Source organism: Rosa rugosa, chromosome 5 (assembly GCF_958449725.1).
Source record: "Rosa rugosa chromosome 5, drRosRugo1.1, whole genome shotgun sequence".
Taxonomy (NCBI): domain Eukaryota; kingdom Viridiplantae; phylum Streptophyta; class Magnoliopsida; order Rosales; family Rosaceae; genus Rosa; species Rosa rugosa.
In genome coordinates this window covers 1,644,888-1,667,654 of record NC_084824.1, presented here as the reverse complement: position 1 = coordinate 1,667,654, position 22,767 = coordinate 1,644,888, and the positions used below count along the sequence as shown (strand labels likewise).

Genomic DNA, 22,767 nt, shown 5'->3' with positions numbered 1-22,767 from the left:
ATGTTGATGAGGATGCAGCAAATGCTGGTGCACAAAGGATGGCCATGCAGGTGGTTTCCATGATCATGTTCTCTCTAATTTATATGTTCTCCGTGCACTAGTTTTGGCTAGTTTTACTATTTCCTTTTTGTTTTGCACCCTTTGACCTTCTTTTTTTTATTTGCTCTTGGGAAGGTTTTGGTTTGGTCCCCCTTCCCCTATTTGTATTGTTTTTTCTTCTTTTTAATAAATCTAAATGGAGGGACGGGCGGTGGGTTCCCGGTTGTGATAGCCCCCTTTCCTTCGGGATTGTGGGTGGGCGCTTGACGCCCCAAATCGGCTTTCACAGAGGAGCTAATATCGCCTAATCCTCTATTTATTAAAAAAAAAAAAAAAATGATCCGATTGAGGGGGAGTCTTGCCCTTCTATAAAAGGCTTTCAAACTGCATTCTGTATGTGAGAGTTTTCAGATCTAGGTGTTTATTATGTGCTGCATAGTCTTCACAAATTGTTTTCTCCAAAATTCTTTTTGATTGTTGTTTACTTTGTTTGCTCACTGCATTCATCTCATACATCATACTTGAGATTAGTGAGGCCTTGATACAAGATAGAAGTGAAAGTCGTGTTTGGAATAGTCTACCAGAGATTGATTCAATTGTGTGTAGAATAAGACTTTCAAATTGTAAACAAGTTAGCATTGTTGCTAGTAAAGTGATTGTGTTGAATATCACTACTTGTAAATTGTAATCATTTTCTTCAATAGTGGATTTGATTCTTGTGTAGGCTACGTTACAAGCCTCTCGCAGTGAAGTTTCTTCAGTGGTGATGTTTACACTGCGTTAGCAATCTATTGTGTTGTGAGTTTGTTGTTCTTTTCATCAAGAGTGGTTCCATCTAGTGTTTTCACACTTGATTCTCTAGTGATTCATGTTTTAAATTTGGTTCTCTATCTATTTATCTTTTATCCATAACAAGCATGTGTAAAATACTCACGAATATCTGTATTGATATAAGAAGAGTATATATTGTACAAATTAAACTGTTGTTAACTATCAAATTTATGTGACTAATACTACAAACAATGACCTAAATATTGAGACATGTTTAAAATTGTTTATTTTCAAACACACCCATAAATCCAAACCGGACCCGAACCGCTAAAGCGCGCCCACCCCAGAGCGTCTGGTTCTAATTCTCCTAACCGAAAACCGCAAAGCTCGAGCTACGAAAGCATGTTGAGTCACCACCACCGGCAAGCCAGCGCGCGTGAGCTCATAAACACGGCAACGCAAGTGGTGGCGGCGCTGATCACCCACCCGCACACTTTAGCATCCTCCGGTAACCAACGCCTTTCATCCCAATCTCACTGCTCCTTCGCCACCATGACCGGAAACGACGCGTCGCTCGAAGCTATATTCCGGCGGAAGCACTCGCTCCGGTCCAGAATCCGCAAGGAGCTCAAGAACATGGACCCGACCCGGAGATCCGAAGAAGGTAGCTCACTCTTTTCATCTGCATTCATGCATGGTTTAAAAGCATGACCCTCGAGGTGCTTGTGAAAATGCCTGACTGAAAATCTTGAATATTTCAGATGCTGCGATTCAGAGCATTGTGTTGACTGCTCCATGGTTCAAGTACAGTAAGAGTATATGTGCTTATATAAGCTCTCCTGAGCTGCGAGAAGTAGATACTTCAAGGATTGTGTCAGAAATTCTATCGAATTCGGGCAATGGTGTGTGGATTATAGCATTCATGTTGATGTTGTTGTTGAAATTGTTGAGATTCGTAGAGCTCATTTTGTTTTTCAGGTCAAGAAGGTGATGTGCTGACCAGGAGAAAGCTTTACGTTCCGCGGGTTGAGGATAGGAATAGTAATATGCGCATGCTGAGGATTAACAGTGTTGGTGATCTGATTGTGAAGTCTATGAACGTTTTGGAACCTGCGCTTTCGGATGCCGAGGGGAAACAATATGAAGATGGTACCTTCTTTTTCAAACAACATAATCTTTGCATTCCTTTCTGAGTTTTGTCACTGTCCAAGCTTTGCTCTTGCTTAGATGGATTGAGTGAGTGTGCGTTAGTTATGTCGAAAACCAGTTGATACATATGTTCTGAAATTTGAGGTTAAGTAACTACCTCTTGTGAGAAGGGAATATTTCCCCATCTCTTGCGAAGAGTTGGATTTATGCATTTGAAAGTCGAAATGCAGGAAAGCCTACTGCATTTCTGTATGTAATGAAACCTAGGTTTAGGTAGTCTTTCGTATTTCCGTGTGTTTATTGCTTTTAGGCCTAGTGAACTGGAGATGTCTACTTTGTGATCTCAAGCCTGATGCCTGCTTCTGTTTCTGGAAGTGGAGTTTTCTGTTACTCATGTGGACAATCACTAATTCCTGCTGTTTTTATATTTGGATGATAAATCTCTCAAAAAACTAGTTAAAAACTTGGGAGTAGTTATTCCTTGTTCTTTTTACATTTCCTTTGGTTGGTAATGTCTGTTGATTACCTGCAAAATGAATTTGTTGTAGCTATGGAGGCAAAGGATCCAGTTGACTTGTTCATCCTACCTGGTAATATATTTTAAACCTTGCTCATCATTACGTACCTGCACCGGAGCACTTTTATTTGGGAGACTGATAGTATAATTTTTCCTGTTTTTTCACTTTCGTTTTCATTCTAGGTCTTGCTTTTGACAGATGTGGAAGACGTTTAGGCCGTAGTGGAGGGTGGGTTGATACATCTTATTCTAGGTCCTGTTTCAATTCATCTTTATTATAACAATGAAGGACCGATAGGATGATTTAATAAAGTGGGAAGTATTGATACTTCAAAACATAAACCATAGTAAATGTTTGTAAACCTGGTAGTGGCTGATATCATGTGATTTGTTCATTTACAGTGCATCACCAATGGACCCAAAGTTGATACATTGATAATGAGTTGTTTAACATGGAATCTATGTTAAATCTATACACAAAGACTTGATTCTACATACATGCACTTTAAAACTCCATTGCATCTCCTCCGTTCATATCTTGAGTTTCTGGCTAATGTTTTCTCCATTATTGGTTTTCCTTGTGAAATCTTGAAGTTATTATGACATGTTCCTAAAGAAGTACCAAAAGCTCGCAAAAGATCGGAAATGGAAGGATCCCCTCTGTGGTAAATACTCACTATTGTTAGTTTACAGTAATTATATCTGGTTTTGGACATACAATATGACACTTCATTTCTGTTATGTAGATACATAAGATATCCAATTCTCTATTATCTGGTTGCAGTTGCGCTATCATATTCAATACAGATCGTGGAGGAAGGAGCCATACCTGTCACTTTGAATGATGTTTCTGTGGATGCTCTTGTATCCCCAGCTGGTTTTGTTCCAATAAGCCCAGCTGCTTGGAAGAGATGTGCCTGAAAGGAGCAGTCTGTATTCAACTATCTAGATCCAAGATGTTTCTGTATCTGGTGAGGGCCTACTAGGAATTCACAGCTCTTTTATTTAGATAGTCATCCTTATGATTCAAGATAGTCTCTCTCTCTCTCTCTCTCTCTCTACCCTTAGGTGGAGGAAATAGTTATATTGATTTAGCTGCTCACTCCTGAGTCCTGACTGAGCAATGATACGCAGCATTAGAAATTTGGGACTCCAGAATGTTGTGTGGGAATTGTAAGATTTGCTGGATAACCAGAAGCAGGGGACCCTGCCTGTATCAAGGATCCCGTATACATATAAGTTTTAATCAGTTATACTTGTCTAATACAATTCAGAGTTCGTTATCATTATTTTACTTTTAAAATTGCCTGAAAGAAAACTTGGTAGTCAAAAGCATATATATTTTTTTTTTTTGAATAAAGGGCTGGTGCGGCTGCCCTCAAGCCTTGATTAATGAAACTGTCGAATACAAGGGGGGGACATGGAGCCTAAACCCCTGATTACAATAAGCATCTAGAGTATTTTCCGAAATAAGATCAGAAATCTCTACAGGAGACTTGTATTCTAACAAGCACCAACTAGCAAAGAGTGCACAAATAGCTACTCTATTTGCTTTAACATAGCAGTGACACAGCGGAAAGATAACTCGATATGTAACCCGATTACAACATAGCATATATATTTAGTATCAAACAAATTTTTTTTTGATGGCTTGAACCCAGTGGGAGGCTAACATAGCATATATATTTAGTATCAAACAAATTTTTTTTTGATGGCTTGAACCCAGTGGGAGGCTAGGCCATCACGCCTGTAAAGTCGTTACAAATTACATACAATATCATATTCAAACCCGTGAATCACAACCAATTAAACCACACAGAAGAAAAATAAGTACGAAACGAACGAATAAAGGAACTGGTTTGTTCCACCATTCTCAAGGGTGCGGGTGCAGTCACCTTATTCAAAAGAGCTGAAGAAATTTGCCAGTTGTTCTGAAAGGGATTGCTGGCTTTCATTTAATGATTCTTCATCTCCTTCATAGTCATCGTCACCTTCGTAAATCAAATAAAGCCCCCACTTCTTCAGCTCCACCCCTTTCATATATGGCGGCTCTCGCCTCATTACGTGTATTTTATAACCATCTTTCAATTGGGATACCAAAGGATGATCAGTTGGATACCGGCACAAGTGAAATTGATCTTCATTTGTATTTGGTACTCCCGATAAGACCAATGTTGTAGTGAAAGTAGGAGAATCCAGTATGAGGATCTGTGCTTGAATATCTACCACAGCAGGAAATTCTTCTCTTGTGTCATCTGGTGTTTGATGGTTGAGCGAGACTACAACACAGAGAATTACACTTTTGAGGGGGCGGTTTTCTCGTTTTGAGAATGTAACCATTTCTTGAGAAAACCAGTCGGGTATCTTGCTTCCAGGCATGCTAAGATTGCGTATTTTCCTCAGGTAGCTCTGCAACATTTTTTTTAGAAGTTAGAGCATCCAACTCAATACCAACACAGTTACACAGGCGCACGTGTGCGACAAAAGTTGAGACAAACACACGGACGACTTATATTGGGTGAGAGGAGCAATATAAATACACATGGGTAAACGATCAGACCAAACGAGTATGCCTACTCAAAACACCATGTAGAAGTTCAAACATTTTGCATATAATAAACACACTAGTACGTAGAGAGCAAGAGAGGGTACCTTTTTCGCAAGTCTTCTCTTAACAGCTGATGTGCAAGCATTGCAGCCACTCATATACAACCTTACCAAGGAATCCAAGTATTCAAGGCCGGGAATATCCATCACTTTCTCACAGCTTGTAAGGTTGAAATCTGTCAAGTTCTCTAGGTTTGATATATCAGATATACTTTCTAATGCAGTGCAGTTTGCAACATCCACCTCTTTCAAACTTGAGGGTAGCGGTGGCAAAGATTTGAGCTTCTTACAGTGAGGCAATGAAAGTTTTCCGAGAGTGGACAGACCACTCAGGCTGGCTGGAAGGCGGCAGAAACTATTATGGCCCAGATTCAAAGTTTCTAGCGATGACAACTTCTCGAAATCATCAGCAATTTCACCAGATATATTACAAGCACGGGCATCCAGTTCGTACAGCAGGGACAGATTTGAGAAGGAAGCTGGAAGTATAAACTTCTCTTCTGCATGTCTCCCATTTTGAGGCTTCTTTCCCATGCTCAAAACCATCAAACTAGAAAGCATTCCGAAGCTTTCAGGTAGTTCTGTCACTGCAGTTTCCACCATCTGCAATCGGTGCAAGGATTTTAAGTGTTCTATTGATGCTGGAAGCTTGCGGAACTGTCTACATGTGTTCAGCTGTAATATGGTAAGATTCTCCAGCATCCCTATGGATTCAGGCAACTCGGTGATATTTGCTGCAGTTATGATTATAGAAGTTAGTGCCCTCATGCTTCCAATTGACTCTGGTAATGATCTAAGAGATTCACATTTCCTCAGCTCAAGTTTCTCAAGTGTTTTCAAGGCACCAATCTCCTGTGGGAGGTCTGTGATTGATGTCTGCTCTATCTTTAGCACAACTAAAGAACGCAGTCGTCCAACTGAATCAGGCAATGAGCTCAGAAATTGACCGTGCCCAACTGATAAGTCCTTCAAGCTTGACAACGATCCAATAGTCACAGGCAGTTCTGTGAGTGGAGTACCATAAGTACTAACTTCCACTAAGAAATTGAGGTTCCCAATGGAATTGGGAAGAGTGGTCAGTGATTTACACCAGAACAAACTTAATTTCTCAAGGTTTGCCAAAGAGCCAATGGAATTAGGTAGTTTTTCCAAACCAGATCCATTAAGCGAGATTTCTTTCAAAGAACACAGCTTTCCAATCTCCACAGGTAGCTCTTTTAATTCACTGCACCCGTTTAAGCTGAGCTTCTCGAGTTTTGTAAGCCGGAAGATAGATTGGGGAAGACTTTGTATAGCAGTGTCATCAAGGAGAAGTTCTTTCAGTGATACCAAGCTGGCCATGTTTGGCAGTTTTTTGAACTGTGAGCAACCAGATAGGATTAGGTACTCAAGCTTTTTCAGGCCGGAGACATCACTTGGAAGTTCAACAAGCTTTGAACACTCTCGAAGGTTCAAGTGGACTAATGTGTTCAGGTTCCCAATCGAGCCATGAAGCTTAATCAGTGAAATACAGTGCTCAAGATTAAGCTGTTGTAGCGCCCGATTCCCAGATAAATCAGGAATAGCAGTTAGGTAAATGCAGTTGCTTAGATTCAAGAACATCAATTTCTCAGCCACCTGAAAGACAATATATTTAGTCAACTACAGATATGACCAAACTGCATCACTGTCGCCTTAGAAATGTAAAGTAAAATACTTATTGCTGTGTAGTAAAACGAAGCACATATACCTTGTTTCCGTCTCCACTGCAGGTCAGACAATTGAAGCATACCATGATACTGCACCCTCCCCACAAACTTGTGATATTGCTGTCTGAAAGATCAAGGACAGTGAGTTGCGGAGGCAAGAAATCAGAAGGGAGAGATCTCGAAGGACAACCTTTCCATTGTAACCACTTGACTCCAGCAGGAAGAAACTTTGAGTTCCCTTCTAAATTCACATTATTCATTTGAAGCAGCCTAAGATTGACCATTGCTCCAAAAGCTTTAGAGGAAATGTTAACCTCTCCATTTCTCTCTGCTTGGCTTTTACGATGTGCTTTGTATCTTTCCTTTAGGTATGTCAATGCAGTGGTACAATTGGGGCTTCTCCGAAAGTTGTCCCAAGAAATTCTGTCACCTCCTATATCACTCACCATCCTTTTCATTTCAAAGTCTAGGACAATCCCTTGTATAGATGGTGTTCCCTATTTTCAGTGTAATACAAATTAAATATATAAGGAGCTGGGTCGAGAAAAGGTAAAGCCATGTAATAATTAACTAGAAATCTCATCAGAGGAATATATGAAGAACAGTATAAATATCATGCTGGAATGAGTACGTACCTTATCATACTTGAAAACATTCATGATTTCATCGCGATCCCACAGTCTACTACGCATGCCAGGATGTGAAATGTTTTCTTGTGTAACGATTTGTCTTCCCATGTCTCTGACTTGATCATGCATCCATAATGTAGTGTCTTCAGTGATCTTAATGAGTGATCTTGCTGTGAGGACAGTAAGTACTATCTCACCATCAAAACCACAACCCTTCAATATGACAATTGCGTCTTCTCTTTTGGTCTTCATTTTAACAAATAAACATGCAATGTCTAGAAAGATGCACTTCTCCTGGTCATCTAGAGCATTGTAGCTTATCATCAGGACATCCTGAAGATCCCGTGGACGAATCTGTCTCAGTTTGTGCAGAGCATCTATCCATACCTTTTCTGTCCTCTTATCATAGAGGCTAGAGCCAAATACTTCAAGCGCTAACGGTAGCCCACCAGTAAGATCCACAATCTCCTTAGATAGTTTCAGAAAGGTATCTGCCGGTATTTCTCTAATTCCCAGTGCATGGTGACTGAAAAGTTCTAGAGCATCGGACCCGTCCAACTCCCTGACCTCATACAATTTATGATTGATACGATGATTCGATAAGAGTTCTCTATCTCTCGTCGTAACAATAATTCGGCTTCCTTCATAAAACCATTGTCCGTTGCCAACTAAAGCACTTAGTTGGTCTATGTTATCAACATCATCCAGAACAACAAGTACTCGGTTCTCATTCACAACCACTTTGATGGCAGCGATACCAGCGGTAGTCTGATTAATTTTAGCCATCTTCCTATTGGAAAGATCACTAACCAGTATGTTTTGAAGAGTTACTAAACCCTTCTCATCATGTCCTGCTGAGATTTCTCTAACATTTGAGATGAAACTGTGGCGCTCAAAATAACCAACAAGTCTATTAAAAAGCGCCTTGGCAAGGGTTGTTTTGCCAATACCGCCCAGGCCATGAACTCCGACAACTTGAACGGTTTTGGATCCGATATCTAACAGCTTCATCACCTCTTCAACTCGGGAATGAAGTCCCACCGGGTACGGAGTGAGACCCATCGGAGTTTTGTCTATTTCAGTCATAACCTTTCTTACCAATCTTTCAATTAACTCTGCTTCTTTCTTTTTTTCCTCATCTGGATTTAGCTCTGCTTCTTTTCTGTCAATAACACGATCACAATTATATTTCGGGTCATAATTCATAAATTATAAGGACGTGAATAAACTGTGCATGCATGAAGCTAGTCAACTAGCCAAGTCTCACACTTATTAATTAAGTTAATACTAGATTACTGTGAATGAAGGAACATGGGAAATTACTATATGAAAGTGATGATCGATCTGCAAAGTTGCCCATGCCGCTCCCCCAAGATATGTATGAGTCAACAAAATGAAAGCAATTAATAATTCTAGTTGGCCTAAATAATACATCCATCCCAAAAAAGTCTTCAAAAAATTTTGTATATCTTTACAGCAAGTAGCAAAAATAGTACTAAAACCCTAATTAACATTAACAAGTGCTCAAAAAAATATATATCTCAACGGAATTGGTAAACAAATACAACTATATATTATCAAGTACACCACACCAACTTAATTTGAAGGTCTCCGGCAAGGCGGCAATCATCTCAAAATTTTGATCTGGTGAAATATATAAATGTTCATCATCGATCTTCTGGTCCGTGTGAACAACAAGAACACCTATCATAATTTAAGCACGTAAATGGATATACTAGCTGGGGTTTTAACAGATCGAGTTTCTAAGTAACTGAGGCATGTTTGCCTGAGAACTGAGATTAATTTTAACAAGTTCGCGTACGTATATATCGATCTTCTTAAAAAAAGTGTTTTCGATCTTGTGTACAAGCAGATCGATCAACAAATCCAAGATATTTACAGGACATGGATCACAAAGCTCCCAATCGATCCAATATGCAAATCCAGATTGGGACACACACACACACACACACAGCTTACATACCTTGAGCTGCTGAAGGGATAACCAGCTTTATTACCTACTTTGGTCATTGCAGTCCTCCATCCAGAGACCGTGGCGCTATCAAACACCTGCTCATGCAGTCTAAAGTGCTCCTCAAACGGTCCGGTCTGCCAACGAACGTCGGAGGGATCCACTTGGTAAAACAGAGGCAGAATAAGTCTCCTACTGCCCTCGCAAATCTTAGCAAGCTCTTTGAGACACCATCTTGAGTCAGCATACCTCGGCGACAGGACGATGATGGCCGCCGCCGAGTCCTCGATGGCTTCCAGTAGAGTCGGGCCGATGTCGTCCCCGCGGTCCAAACCGTCATTGTCTAGGAAAACTCGTACGCCGCGTCGTTTGAGCGCCTCGTAGAGATTCTTGGTGATCGTTTCCCGGGTGTCTTCGCCTCTGAAGCTTAGAAATACGTCCCAGCGCAGCCGGAAACCGCCAACATGGGGACGAGTTGACGAAAAGTCGTCGTCCTCATCCGCCATTGATGCTTCGGCTGCAAGCAGATGGAGCTAGTTAATTATATGTATGTACAAAATGATATATGCCATATATATAGGGCAACAAGCTAGACTTTCAGTTAGAGACTCGTAATAAATTAAATAGCAAACTACATATACCCCCTTGATAGGATTTCAAAACACAAAAAACTCCACAACATTTGGTTTTGAACATTTAAGGACAAAAGTTTACACTTAAAGACAATATGCTCTCCACTTGCCACATGTCATGAGTTAATTTACTTTTTTACCCTTAACTACTTATTTTGACTTGTAATCATTTTATAAGGATTAAATCTTACAAATAAGAACAATTTGCTCTCCACTTGCCACATGTCATGAGTTAATTTACTTTTTTACCCTCAACTACTCATTTTGACTTCTAATCCCTTTATATTACTTTTTTTTTTTTAGAATAATCCATTTATGTTACTTTTTTCCCCCTTAACTACTCATTTTGACTTCTAATCCCTTTATATTACTTTTTTTTCTTTTTCTGAGATTAATCCCTTTATGTTACTTTTTTTTTTATTTCTGAGAATAATATGTTTATATTACTTTTTTTTTTCTTGAGAATAATCCATTTATGTTACTTCTCAAAAGCAAAAAAATATATATATATCTTTCTTCTATACGTTGCTAAGAGAATGAACTCTCATCTCATCGCCTAATCCTACTATTGCACTCGTCCAATCCTGCTACTGCACTCGCTGCACTCATACTCGTCAATTTTTGCTACTGCACTTGTACTCGTGTCCAGTTCAGCTACTCATGTTCTGCTACTGCACTCATCATCACCTAATCCTACTACTGCACTCGCTGCACTCATACTCGTCCAGTTCTGCTACTTGTGTTATGCTACTGCACTCGTCATCGCCTAATCCTGCTACTGCACCCGTCCAATCTGCTACCGCACTCGCTGCACTCATACTCGTCCAGTTCTGCTACTGCACTCGTCATCACATAATCCTGCTACTGCACTCGCTGCACTCATACTCGTCCAATTCTGCTACTGCACTCCTACTCGTCCAATTCTGCTACTGCACTCATGCTCGTCCAATTCTGCTACTGCACTCGCTGAACTCATACTCGTCCAGTTCTGCTACTGCACTCGTCCAGTTCATGAAGAATATGTACTGCACACATAGTAGCACATAACAATAATATGTACTTCACACATGCACATTATGAGTGATGGGATAGTGAAACAATAGAGATCCCACAGAAGTGAAAATCATATTTTAGGCTCCATGTTTGGTTTCAAACAAAATCTCCAACAACAATAAACTAAACACAGTAGCACATAACAACAATAAACTGCAGAAAGAAACTTCAAATAAACACAGTAGCACATAACAACAATAACACAGTAGCACAGTAGCACAAATACAACGATAACACAGTAGCACTGCCATTTTCTTTTTCTAATGCACCAAATTTCAAGAATTTGAAATTTTAATCTTCCCTAAATTATGTCTTTATCATTTTATTTGTTTATTACGATAAACCAGTAGTGCACTAATTCCAAATCTTTGAATTCTTGATATGCAATTTAGAAATTCTACATAAACTGTCTACATTTTTAAGGGATTGCATTTTACACTAGAGACTATACTTCTCACTACTTAAAAATTGTAGAAAAACACAGTAGCACCAGACCAAAGATATAAACACAGAAAACCCACCTTCAAATAGTTTTATACAAATAAGGACACAAGCCCAAGCCCAAAACCAAATAAAGCAGGCCTGGCTTCGAATTTTGATGGAAAATGACTAAAATGTCCAAATTTCATCACAATTTACGCGCATGCCACTGACATAATCCACAACAATCAAAAACTGAAATCTCAAAACGCAAAACGCAAACCTCAAATCAGAAATGCTAAAACCTCCAGCGACGGATCCAAAACGCATTGCAAAATCTTTGAAGCAGTAGCACTCAGCTTGAATCTGGCTTCAATGAAGGTCGATAAGGTAAGCCCTTACTCCAATTTCTGTGGGTGAACACAGCTTTTGGTTTATACTTGAAGATTTGGAATTTGGGAGACCTCGACTGTATTGTTCGTTGTTCATAGTGACAGTTTGGTTTGGTTGGCCCTTTTCCGACCTCAATTTGTTCCTCTGGGCATGGATTAATACTGGATAATGCTTGGTTCACAGAGCTGAAGAACTTGATGGAAATCGGAGAATTTGCTTTGTCTCTGGTCGAGTTATCGAAGAAGAATAGCTAGCCCGTTAGCTTTCAATGTGAACTAATCGGTTGCCCAGATGCGGGCAGACTAGAGATTGATAGAAGTTGTGTTGGAATTAGAACAAGGGCTGGGAAGTTTTGGTTTGTTCGGACTACGCAACATAAAGGTACAATTCTCTATACTGGGAATGATCTCGACATGTAGATATTGACATTTGTTGAAAAATTAACAAAGTTTGGCAATTACTTTGATTATAGAATTGGACACCTGATTCTTCATGATTATTATAAAAAATGAATATGAAAGTTTGATGCAGGAAAGTATGGATGTACAACGAAGGTGCTGGGTTTGAAATTTATGTCGTCAAGGTCAGCTGGGTTTTATTTAAAGATTTTGGCTTTGGTGAGATATGGTTGTTTGTGCGCAATGATAATTGGTTTACATGCTTATTTGAGTTCATTTCACAGAGAATGGTAGTTTGGTATCCAATCTTAATTAAGAGTGATTATATAGAAAGATGAGAACCATTGTATATCAGTATATGCATTGACTAAATTGGTCTTTAAACGTGAAATAAGAAGGGGAAAGAAAGATATTTGGAATTTGGATGCTGTACCTTTTGCAAAGTAGCGGTTACTTGATAATTGTTGGTAATTAAGAAATGCAGTGGCTCTTAGTAAGATTATGAACTTAAGAGATGGAAGTGTATAGATTGTTAGTTAATACCAATTTCCGGCCAGTATACTTGGTTTACCATTAATTGTGATACTGGACATAAGTTGTAAGTATATGTATACATTGTGTGTAAGCACGGAAATTTTATTCCCACATGCTTTTGAAGTAACTAAAGTACTGGTTTCTTGCTGTACTCACTTTGATTAATTGAAATCCTTGAGTTCTCTGTGAATAGGCATAAACAAACAAAGAGGAATCCTTGTAAAATGAATAACACCAGCGAGTGCAGTAGCAGGATTGGACGATGACGAGTGCAGTAGCAGAACACGAGTACGAGGGCAGTAGCAGAACTGGACGGAGTATGAGTGCAGCGAGTGCAGTAGCAGGATTGGACGAGTGCAGTAGCAGAATTAGGCGAGGACGAGGGCAGTAGCAGAACTGGACGAGTATGAGTGCAGCGAGTACAGTAGCAGGATTCGACGAGTGCAATAGCAGGATTAGGCGATGACGAGGGCAGTAACAGAACTGGACGTAGCACAAATACGAGGGCAGTATTTGTGCTACTGTGTTATCATTGTATTTGTGCTACTGTGCTACTGTGTTATTGTTGTTATGTGCTACTGTGTTTATTTGAAGTTTCTTTCTGCAGTTTATTGTTGTTATGTGCTACTGTGTTTAGTTTATTGTTGTTATGTGCGACTGTGTTATCGTTGTATTTGTGTACTGTGCTACTGTGTTATTGTTGTTATGTGCTACTGTGTTTATTTGAAGTTTCTTTCTGCAGTTTATTGTTGTTATGTGCTACTGTGTTTAGTTTATTGTTGTTATGTGCTACTGTGTTATTGTTGTTATGTGCTACTGTGTTTATTTGAAGTTTCTTTCTGCAGTTTATTGTTGTTATGTGCTACTGTGTTTAGTTTATTGTTGTTATGTGCTACTGTGTTATCGTTGTATTTGTGCTACTGTGCTACTGTGTTATTGTTGTTATGTGCTACTGTGTTTATTTGAAGTTTCTTTCTGCAGTTTATTGTTGTTATGTGCTACTGTGTTTAGTTTATTGTTGTTGGCGATTTTGTTTGAAACCAAACATGGAGCCTAAAATATGATTTTCACTTCTGTGGGATCTCTATTGTTTCACTATCCCATCACTCATAATGTGCATGTGTGAAGTACATATTATTGTTATGTGCTACTATGTGTGCAGTACATATTCTTCATGAACTGGACGAGTGCAGTAGCAGAACTGGACGAGTATGAGTTCAGCGAGTGCAGTAGCAGAATTGGACGAGCATGAGTGCAGTAGCAGAATTGGACGAGTAGGAGTGCAGTAGCAGAATTGGACGAGTATGAGTGCAGCGAGTGCAGTAGCAGGATTATGTGATGACGAGTGCAGTAGCAGAACTGGACGAGTATGAGTGCAGCGAGTGCAGTAGCAGATTGGACGGGTGCAGTAGCAGGATTAGGCGATGACGAGTGCAGTAGCAGAACACAAGTAGCAGAACTGGACGAGTATGAGTGCAGCGAGTGCAGTAGTAGGATTAGGTGATGATGAGTGCAGTAGCAGAACATGAGTAGCTGAACTGGACACGAGTACAAGTGCAGTAGCAAAAATTGACGAGTATGAGTGCAGCGAGTGCAGTAGCAGGATTGGACGAGTGCAATAGTAGGATTAGGCGATGAGATGAGAGTTCATTCTCTTAGCAACGTATAGAAGAAAGATATATATATATTTTTTTGCTTTTGAGAAGTAACATAAATGGATTATTCTCAAGAAAAAAAAAAGTAATATAAACATATTATTCTCAGAAATAAAAAAAAAAAGTAACATAAAGGGATTAATCTCAGAAAAAGAAAAAAAAGTAATATAAAGGGATTAGAAGTCAAAATGAGTAGTTAAGGGGGAAAAAAGTAACATAAATGGATTATTCTAAAAAAAAAAAAGTAATATAAAGGGATTAGAAGTCAAAATGAGTAGTTGAGGGTAAAAAAGTAAATTAACTCATGACATGTGGCAAGTGGAGAGCAAATTGTTCTTATTTGTAAGATTTAATCCTTATAAAATGATTACAAGTCAAAATAAGTAGTTAAGGGTAAAAAAGTAAATTAACTCATGACATGTGGCAAGTGGAGAGCATATTGTCCTTAAGTGTAAACTTTTGTCCTTAAATGTTCAAAACCAAATGTTGTGGAGTTTTTTGTGTTTTGAAATCCTATCAAGGGGGTATATGTAGTTTGCTATAAAAATTGTGTAATCCAAAAGTATGGGAAATTTAATAATATATGTTAAAAATTATGAGGTATAGAAGTGTTTTTTTTAAAAAAATATATGTTAGTATATGCATTTTATACGAATATATACTATTTATGAAGTCCTACACCGCACGAAATAATCTCAAGAACTCATAACGAGTAAATCAGTTATGACAATTACCAGAGAAATAAGGTAAGAAATTTGGACAACCTTACATTACTAATAATAACCAGAAAGAAGTCCAAATATTTGACAAGAAAATGGAAAACCATGTAATTAATGATGGTGGAAGGGAAATTTCAGTAGGTGCCTGCTTTACTATAGAGTAGGCCATAGCTTGGGCCTAGCTTTGGAGACCCTTCTCCACCTCCACCAGTCATTTCATTTCAGAATAAATACGGCAGCGACTAGCAACAAGTATACTCCACCCCCTTCTCAAATCAGTCAAAAGTCTTCCTTATTCTTTTCTTGTTCTTTGTTACTCACTTTCCTTTGTTACAGTGAAAAAGCAGGAAACTACACTATTACAGTAGCTCCTTGCAGCTGAAGCAATTAGCAATGCCGTACGACGGCGCCGTGGGCGGTTTCCGGCTCCGGTGGGACGTGTTCCTAAGCTTCAGAGGAGAAGACACCCGCCACACCATCACCAACAGCATCTACAACGCGCTCGAACGACGCGGCGTACGAGTCTTCCGCGACGACGACGGCCTCAACCGCGGCGACGACATCGCGCCGAGTCTTCTGGAAGCGATCGAGGACTCGGCGGCGGCCGTCGTCGTGTTGTCGCCGAGATACGCCGACTCGAGGTGGTGCCTTGAGGAGCTCGCGAAGATCTGCGACGGCGGCCGGAGACTGATCCTGCCGGTGTTTTACCAAGTGGACCCCTCCGACGTCCGGCGACAGAGCGGACCGTTTGAAAAGGACTTCAGAGCTCATGAAGAGCGTTTTGAAAGCAACAAGGTCTCTAAATGGAAAAACGCCATGGCCAAAGTAGGTGGCAAAGCTGGTTTTGTTGTCAACAGCAGGTAGTCTTTCATCTCAAAAATTTAGGGTTTATTTGGTTGAGAATTTGAGCGATTTCTTTATGTTTGAGATTCTGCATGTTTTTTTTTTGATTAAGATATGATCGGCTCTTTGGAGTGTTTTGGAGGTGTGAATTTTGTTACAATACTTATTCTCTTTGTTTATTCAAATATGTCTCTGATTGACTTGGCATCCAATTTTATATAGTACTGAAAATTCCCATGCTCCAGTATCACTTTCATTCAGATTGGGTTTCCAAATTGCAGCTCTTTTTCTTAATTTCTAGGTTGCACAAAGTGTGAGACCAGACCTTTTTCTTTCTAGGTTGCAAGTTTGAGACTGGCTTTTTGTTCAATTTAGTTGGTGTTCTACTCATACCCAAAGCTTGATTATGCTCCACTTAGTGTGCTATAGGTACTACTAAAGTTTATATCTTCATCCATGTGGCAAGTTTCTAAACTCAAAATGTATTTGTGATGTATTTTTGACAGCAACGAAGCAGAGTTGATTCAATCTCTAGTCAAAACGGTTTTGGCTGAAATAAACAAAATCCCGGTGGGTCTTGCAGCATACACAGTGGGTCTTGATTCCCGAATTGAAGACGTGATGAGGTTGTTAGATGTTAGATCAAGTGACGTTCGAGTTGTGGGGGTTCATGGCATGGGTGGTGTTGGCAAGACAACACTTGCCAAGGCTATTTTTAATAAACTTGTTGGTCATTTTGGGGGACACTGTTTCGTCTCAAATGTTAGAGAAGTCTCGGCAGGACCTAAGGGCTTGGTATCTCTTCAAAACAAACTCATCACTGATCTTTCCCCCGGTAAGGTGCCTGTGAATGACCTTGAGACTGGTATTTCTGCGATTAAGGCAGTTGTATCTGATGAGCGAGTTCTTGTTGTTCTGGATGATGTTGATAATGTAAACCAACTAAGTGCTTTAGTTGGCAAAGGACAATGGTTTAATGAAGGAAGCCGAATTATCATTACCACACGAGATAGAGGACTATTAGCCAGTTACCTTGTGAATTTTAAGTTGTATGAGGTCAGGGAGTTGGATGTGTCCCAGGCACTACAACTGTTTAGTTACCATGCACTGAGAAGAGATAAACCTACAGATAATTTGTTGAATCTGTCCAAGGAAATTGTATCTCTTACAGGTGGGCTACCGTTAGCTCTTGAAGTATTTGGTTCTTTTCTGTTTGATAAGAGGAGAATAGAGGAATGGACAGATGCTCTGCACAAACTGAATAAGATTCGACCACAACATCTTCAGGATGTGTTGAAGATCAGTTATGATGCACTAGACGAGCAAGAGAAGTGTGTCTTCTTAGACATTGCATGCTTAATTGTAAAAATGAATGCCAAAAGAGAAGATGCAATTGACATATTGAGGAGTTGCGGTTTTGATGGTGAGATAGCAATTGCTGACCTCACAGCAAAATCACTTATTAAGATTACAGAAGACACTACATTGTGGATGCACGATCAAGTTAGAGACATGGGAAGACAAATCGTGAGACACGAAAGCCTTTTGGATCCTGGAATGCGTAGTAGACTGTGGGAACATGATAAAATCATGAATGTCTTCAAGGATGATATGGTACATATTCCAGCATATGATAATCTTTATACATTCCTTTGATGCAAATTATAGGTTTAGAATTTAAAGAAGCTTTCTGTTGTCATGGTTTCTTTTGTTTTTTAATGGCATTTTACACTGATTACCATGTAGTAAGGGTGATTCACACAGTCATTTCAAAGACAAACATTTGTCTAATGAGTTAGACAACCCTAAACCCCAAAAGGGCAGATGGAGAGAAACATGCATTGCATGCAGCCTCCCTCTACAATTAATAATTAAGTGAAGGAATGAGAGACCTATTCTAAAACCAAAATTCTCAGGCTGTTGGTCGATTGTTAATTGGAGTTCACAAGCTTGAGCTGTTAGGGAATAGGTCAATCAGACAATCGTGCATATATACTAAGCTAGCAGGGAAGTGTAACAATATTTGTATGATTGTATCCATTGCTTGTGGCAATTTGTTGTAAATTTATGACTTTTCATATCACTAGATGCAATAAACTGATTGTAGCTAAATTCCATAGCTCCTGCCAAATAGATATATTTATATCTGTCTCTCTTTTGCTTGTAGTCAGCTTCTTATATATATTTTTTACACCTTAATTGATTGACAATAGGGGACAAGATGTATACAAGGCATAGTCCTAGAGGACCTAGACACTGAAAGGAAAATGAAGGGGCCAAGGGATCTAACCGGTGACAAAATTTCTTGGAACAGCTTTCAAAGTAGCCCCAATTTTACATCTGCAGTTACATACTTAAAGGAAAGATACAAAGTATATCTTCAAAATCAAGCAGAGAAAAAGAGTCGGGTTACAATTCCCTCTAAACCCTTCGGAGCTATGGTCAATCTTAGACTGCTTCAGATGAATTATGTGAATTTGGAAGGGAGCTTCAAATTTCTTCCTTCTGAATTGAAGTGGTTACAATGGAAAGGTTGTCCTCTGAAATCTCTTCCTTCTGTTCTTTTCCTTGGGCGACTTGCTGGCCTTGATCTTTCAGACAGTAGAGTGGAAAGATTGTGTAGTGGTCACACAAATAAGGTAGGTTTCATTTATCTGACCAGCATCATTTTCACCATTATTCGGAGAAGCAAGAGGTGTATACATGACTGATATTAGGTCTTGATTATACTTTTAATACATTTCATATATAGTATTTTTTTTGTGAACCTTATATTTTCCTTTCTAGTTTTCAGGCACCAACTAGTGTACTTTGGTTATTATTTGTGCCGGTACAATTTGATTGTAACTTTACCATTTTCCAGGTGGCTGAGAAATTGATGTTCCTGAATCTAAGCGGCTGCAGTGTTCTCACTGCTATTCCTGATTTATCTGGGAATCATGCCTTGGAAAAGCTTATTCTTAAGAATTGCGTTGGACTGATCAAGCTCCATGATTCGATTGGGAATTTGAATACATTAATTCACTTGAACTTGCAAGACTGTACAAACCTCGTTGAACTTCCAAGTGATTTCTCCGGCCTGAGAAAACTTGAGAACCTAATCCTCACCGGTTGCTCAAAATTGAAAAGACTGCCAAAAAACATCGGAAGCTTGGTATCACTAAAAAAACTTCTCCTTGATGAAACTGCTATTGAAAGTCTTCCTGAAGATATATTCCATCTTACAAAACTAGAAAAGCTCAGCTTGAACCGGTGCAGAGTTTTGAAAGGGCTACCTGAGGAGATTGGTAAGCTGTGTTCTTTGAAAGAAATCTCCCTTAATGGATGTGGTTTGGAAAAACTACCTGATTCCATTGGCTCTTTGGCAAACCTTGAGATACTAAGTTTGTTCTGGTGTCAGTCACTGACCACTATTCCTAACTCCCTTGGTGACCTTAATAACTTGATGGAATTTTTTACTTACGGTACTCCAATTGAAGAACTGCCGTTGAGTTTTGGTTCATTATCAAACTTGAAGGAATTATCAGTGGGACATGGTAAATTTCTGCGAACACTACCAGGTTCCATTGGAGGACTGAAATCATTAGTTGTGTTAAAGATAGATGAGACATCAATCACAGGTCTTCCACAAGAGATAAGTGCCTTGAAAACACTTGAGAAACTTGAGCTGAGGAAATGTGAATCTCTTCGATCATTACCAGAGTCAATTGGAAGCATGTGGGCACTAACTTCTATAATCATAACTGCAGCAAATATCACCGAGTTGCCTGAATCCATAGGGAGGCTGGAAAATCTTACCATGTTACAGTTGAACAGATGTAAACAGTTCTGCAAGCTTCCAGCATCAATAGGACAGTTAAAATCCTTGCACCGATTGCAGATGGTGGAAACTGCAGTGACAGAACTACCTGAAAGCTTCGGAATGCTTTCTAGCTTGATGGTTTTGAGCATGGGAAAGAAGCCTCAAAATGGGAGACATACAGAAGAGAAGTTTATACTTCCAGCTTCCTTCTCAAATCTGTCCATGCTGTCTGAACTGGATGCTCGTGCTTGTAATATATCTGGTGAAATTCCTGATGATTTCGAGAAGTTATCATCACTTGAAACTTTGAATCTCAGCCGTAATAGTTTCTGCCGCCTTCCAGCCAGCCTGAGCGGTCTGTCCACTCTCCAAAAACTTTCATTGCCTCGCTGTAAGAAGCTCAAGTCTTTGCCTCCACTTCCCTCAAGTTTGAAAGAGGTAGATGTTGCAAACTGTGTTGCATTAGAAAGTATATCTGATGTTTCAAACCTGGAGAACTTGACAGATTTCAACCTTACAAATTGTGAGAAAGTGTTAGATATTCCTGGCATTGAATGCTTGGATTCCTTGACAAGGCTGTTTATGAGTGGCTGCAACAGTTGCTCATCAGCTGTCAAGAAAAGACTAGCAAAAAAGGTCCTCTCTTCATCTCTCTCTCACTACACACTTTAATCTGGTTTTGAAAATATATTCCTTGTATAAAGTCTACATCGGAAACTTTTTCCATAAGAGTTTTTTGAAAATGTTGAATCTTATTGCAGAGTTACCTGAGGAGAATACGGACTCTTAGCATTCCTGGAAGCAAGATACCTGACTGGTTTTCTCAAGATGTGATTACATTCTCAGAACGGAAAAACCATGTTCTCAAGGGGTTGATTATAGCCGTTGTAGTTTCTCTCAACCATCAAATACCAGATGACCTAAGAGAAGAACTCCCAGCTGTGGTAGATATTGTAGCAAAGATCCTCATACTGGATTCTCCTACCTTCACTTCAACGTTGGTCTTATCAGGAGTACCAAATACAAATGAAGATCAATTTTTCTTGTGCCGGTATCCAATTTCTCATCCTTTGGTATTCCAACTGAAAGATGGTTATAAGATACATGTAGAGAGGAGAGAGCCGCCGTATGTGAAAGGAGTGGAGCTGAAGAAGTGGGGGATTCATTTGGTGTATGAAGGTGATGATGATTACGAGGAAGACGAAGAGTCATTGAAGGAAAGTCAGCAGTCCCTTTCAGAAAAACTGGCCAAGTTCTTCGGCTCTTTTGATGAAGAAGCTGACTCTACCTCCACTCATGAGCAAAATGATTTCACCTCTGAATCTAGTCATAATGAAGATGAAGGAATGGCACAGGAGATGAGAGAAAGTGACCGCCGTTACTTCATTTCTTTCTTCCTAGTGCTTTCTTTTGTCTTTCTGTTGTTGAGTTGGTTCTGGTTCTGGTTCTGGGTCTGAAACATGATCGTGTTTACATTTCGTACTCTGCTATGTGTTTCTAAATGCATGGGATACAATTGAAAGATCACGTCAGCAAAAGATGGCCACAAACCACCTTGATCGAGCAACTAACATCAACTCAACTTTGGGCAGCCTTTCACAGCCCAGCTGACCCCATACTCTTGTCACATCCAGTTATGTTGTTCATGTTATGTTATTGTTCTTGCCATTTCTACTTTTATGAAATGTATTTGTTGATTGTGGACTAAAAGTTGTTGTCTTGGATAAAACAAAACAAAAAAAATTCTATGCGACTATGCATCCTAATTCATTAAAATAATTAGTCCAACTATAAACACACAAGGTGTGCTTTGGAAAAAAAATGGTTGTCAATTTCACTCCCCTAAACATAATCCGAGTATCTACAAAATTCAAAAGAAAAAAGAACTTAATACCTTAATCCAAGTAGAAAAAGTCTGTTATTGTTATAAAGTAGGGAGAAGATGGAGAGAGAATAGTTGGGAGGAAGTAGAAGTGCAGGGGCGGACCTATTCATAGGCCCGAAGGGGTCTGGACCCCCCCCTCCCAAATTTTTGGTATACTTTAATTTTAGTTACGTATTTACCTTATTAATATTAAAAATAGGCTTAATTTAAGTATTACACCCCCCAAAAACTTCTATAACCAATCAATTTGAATAATTAATCAATTATATTAAGAAACATAATTATTAAATTGATTGGTCTTTATGTCTGAATAAGTAAAGTAATTGATTTGTTTTATTTGAAAAATAGAAAGTAATTAATTTACCAAGAAAACGTAAAGTAATTGATGAATAAGTTATTACTTTCTTCCCATGAACATTTGTAATCTTTACATGAGTTTAGGAGATGTATAAAATAGAATCTTGCTTGATTTGAAGATGAACATCTTCTATAAGGGAAATATACAAAACATTAAGTTTTTGCAAAATTTTAATATTATATACTATATATATCTGGACCCCCCCCCCTGATGTCAAATCCTGGTTCCGCCCCTGTAGAAGTGTTCTCATTCAGTCTCATTAGCCTCCTTTATATAGAGGTAGGGTTTACATCAAAGTACATAACTAATGAGTATTTACATGGACATCCACATAAATAATAATATTTACAACACTCCCCCTTGGATGTCCACCAATGAATGATGATATTGGCCGCGCTTATTGTTGTCTCGTTAAAAACCTTGCCAGGTAACAAAAACCCAGTGGGACAAAAATAACCCTGGTCGAAGGACAAAAAGAGCACAACGCGCATATGTCCTAGGTAGCATGCTTCTGGATGCTCCCCCTGATGAGAATCTCCCCCTGATTGTTGCAAGCCTCATTCATGTATGCGATAAGCTACATGTACCATGTATAGTAATTTGATGTGTCTATCACTGAAGTGAGACCATGTGTGCTTTGCATGTAGGGGCTCATCACAAATTTTTATACCTGTAAAGTTTAAGAAATACCAACAAAGTTAGA

At 39.2% G+C, this 22,767-nt stretch overlaps 3 protein-coding genes and 1 long non-coding RNA gene across 9 annotated transcripts; 3 read left to right on the top strand and 1 right to left on the bottom strand.

Annotated features, from left to right (window-relative positions):
• Positions 1-1,104: 1,104 nt before the first annotated feature.
• On the top strand, positions 1,105-3,765 carry LOC133710051 (5-formyltetrahydrofolate cyclo-ligase, mitochondrial-like). 2 transcript variants are annotated; one of them, XM_062136027.1, is made up of 7 exons: positions 1,105-1,474; positions 1,572-1,712; positions 1,789-1,959; positions 2,508-2,549; positions 2,660-2,705; positions 3,071-3,141; positions 3,223-3,362. In XM_062136027.1, exons 1-7 carry the CDS (start codon positions 1,213-1,215, stop codon positions 3,228-3,230), a joined length of 741 nt encoding a protein of 246 aa, XP_061992011.1. In that variant the 5' UTR covers positions 1,105-1,212; the 3' UTR covers positions 3,231-3,362. The 2 variants fall into 2 exon arrangements, with proteins under 2 accessions (XP_061992011.1, XP_061992010.1); XM_062136026.1 differs by having other exon boundaries at positions 1,106-1,474; positions 3,261-3,765.
• Positions 3,766-3,831: 66 nt separating this feature from the next.
• Positions 3,832-9,900, bottom strand: LOC133710050 (disease resistance protein RPV1-like). 3 transcript variants are annotated; one of them, XM_062136023.1, is made up of 5 exons: positions 9,385-9,900; positions 7,407-8,562; positions 6,813-7,268; positions 5,129-6,700; positions 3,832-4,885 (listed from the first exon to the last, which is right to left on the bottom strand). In XM_062136023.1, exons 1-5 carry the CDS (start codon positions 9,876-9,878, stop codon positions 4,373-4,375), a joined length of 4,191 nt encoding a protein of 1,396 aa, XP_061992007.1. In that variant the 5' UTR covers positions 9,879-9,900; the 3' UTR covers positions 3,832-4,372. The 3 variants fall into 3 exon arrangements, with proteins under 3 accessions (XP_061992007.1, XP_061992008.1, XP_061992009.1); XM_062136024.1 differs by having other exon boundaries at positions 9,419-9,596; XM_062136025.1 differs by lacking the exon at positions 9,385-9,900 and adding an exon at positions 8,724-9,291.
• Positions 9,901-11,735: 1,835 nt separating this feature from the next.
• Positions 11,736-13,117, top strand: LOC133708041 (uncharacterized). 2 transcript variants are annotated; one of them, XR_009845528.1, is made up of 4 exons: positions 11,736-11,867; positions 12,054-12,251; positions 12,402-12,453; positions 12,996-13,117. It is a non-coding gene; the product is annotated as an uncharacterized LOC133708041 (long non-coding RNA). The 2 variants fall into 2 exon arrangements; XR_009845529.1 differs by having other exon boundaries at positions 12,392-12,453.
• Positions 13,118-15,312: 2,195 nt separating this feature from the next.
• LOC133709332 (disease resistance protein RPV1-like) lies at positions 15,313-21,574 on the top strand. Of its 2 annotated transcripts, XM_062135042.1 has the most exons (6): positions 15,313-15,428; positions 15,513-16,036; positions 16,526-17,633; positions 18,233-18,658; positions 18,883-20,457; positions 20,583-21,574. In XM_062135042.1, the coding sequence occupies exons 2-6, from the start codon at positions 15,570-15,572 to the stop codon at positions 21,276-21,278; spliced, it is 4,272 nt and encodes a 1,423-aa protein (XP_061991026.1). In that variant the 5' UTR covers positions 15,313-15,428; positions 15,513-15,569; the 3' UTR covers positions 21,279-21,574. The 2 variants fall into 2 exon arrangements, with proteins under 2 accessions (XP_061991026.1, XP_061991025.1); XM_062135041.1 differs by lacking the exon at positions 15,313-15,428 and having other exon boundaries at positions 15,435-16,036.
• The last annotated feature ends 1,193 nt before the right edge of the window (positions 21,575-22,767 follow it).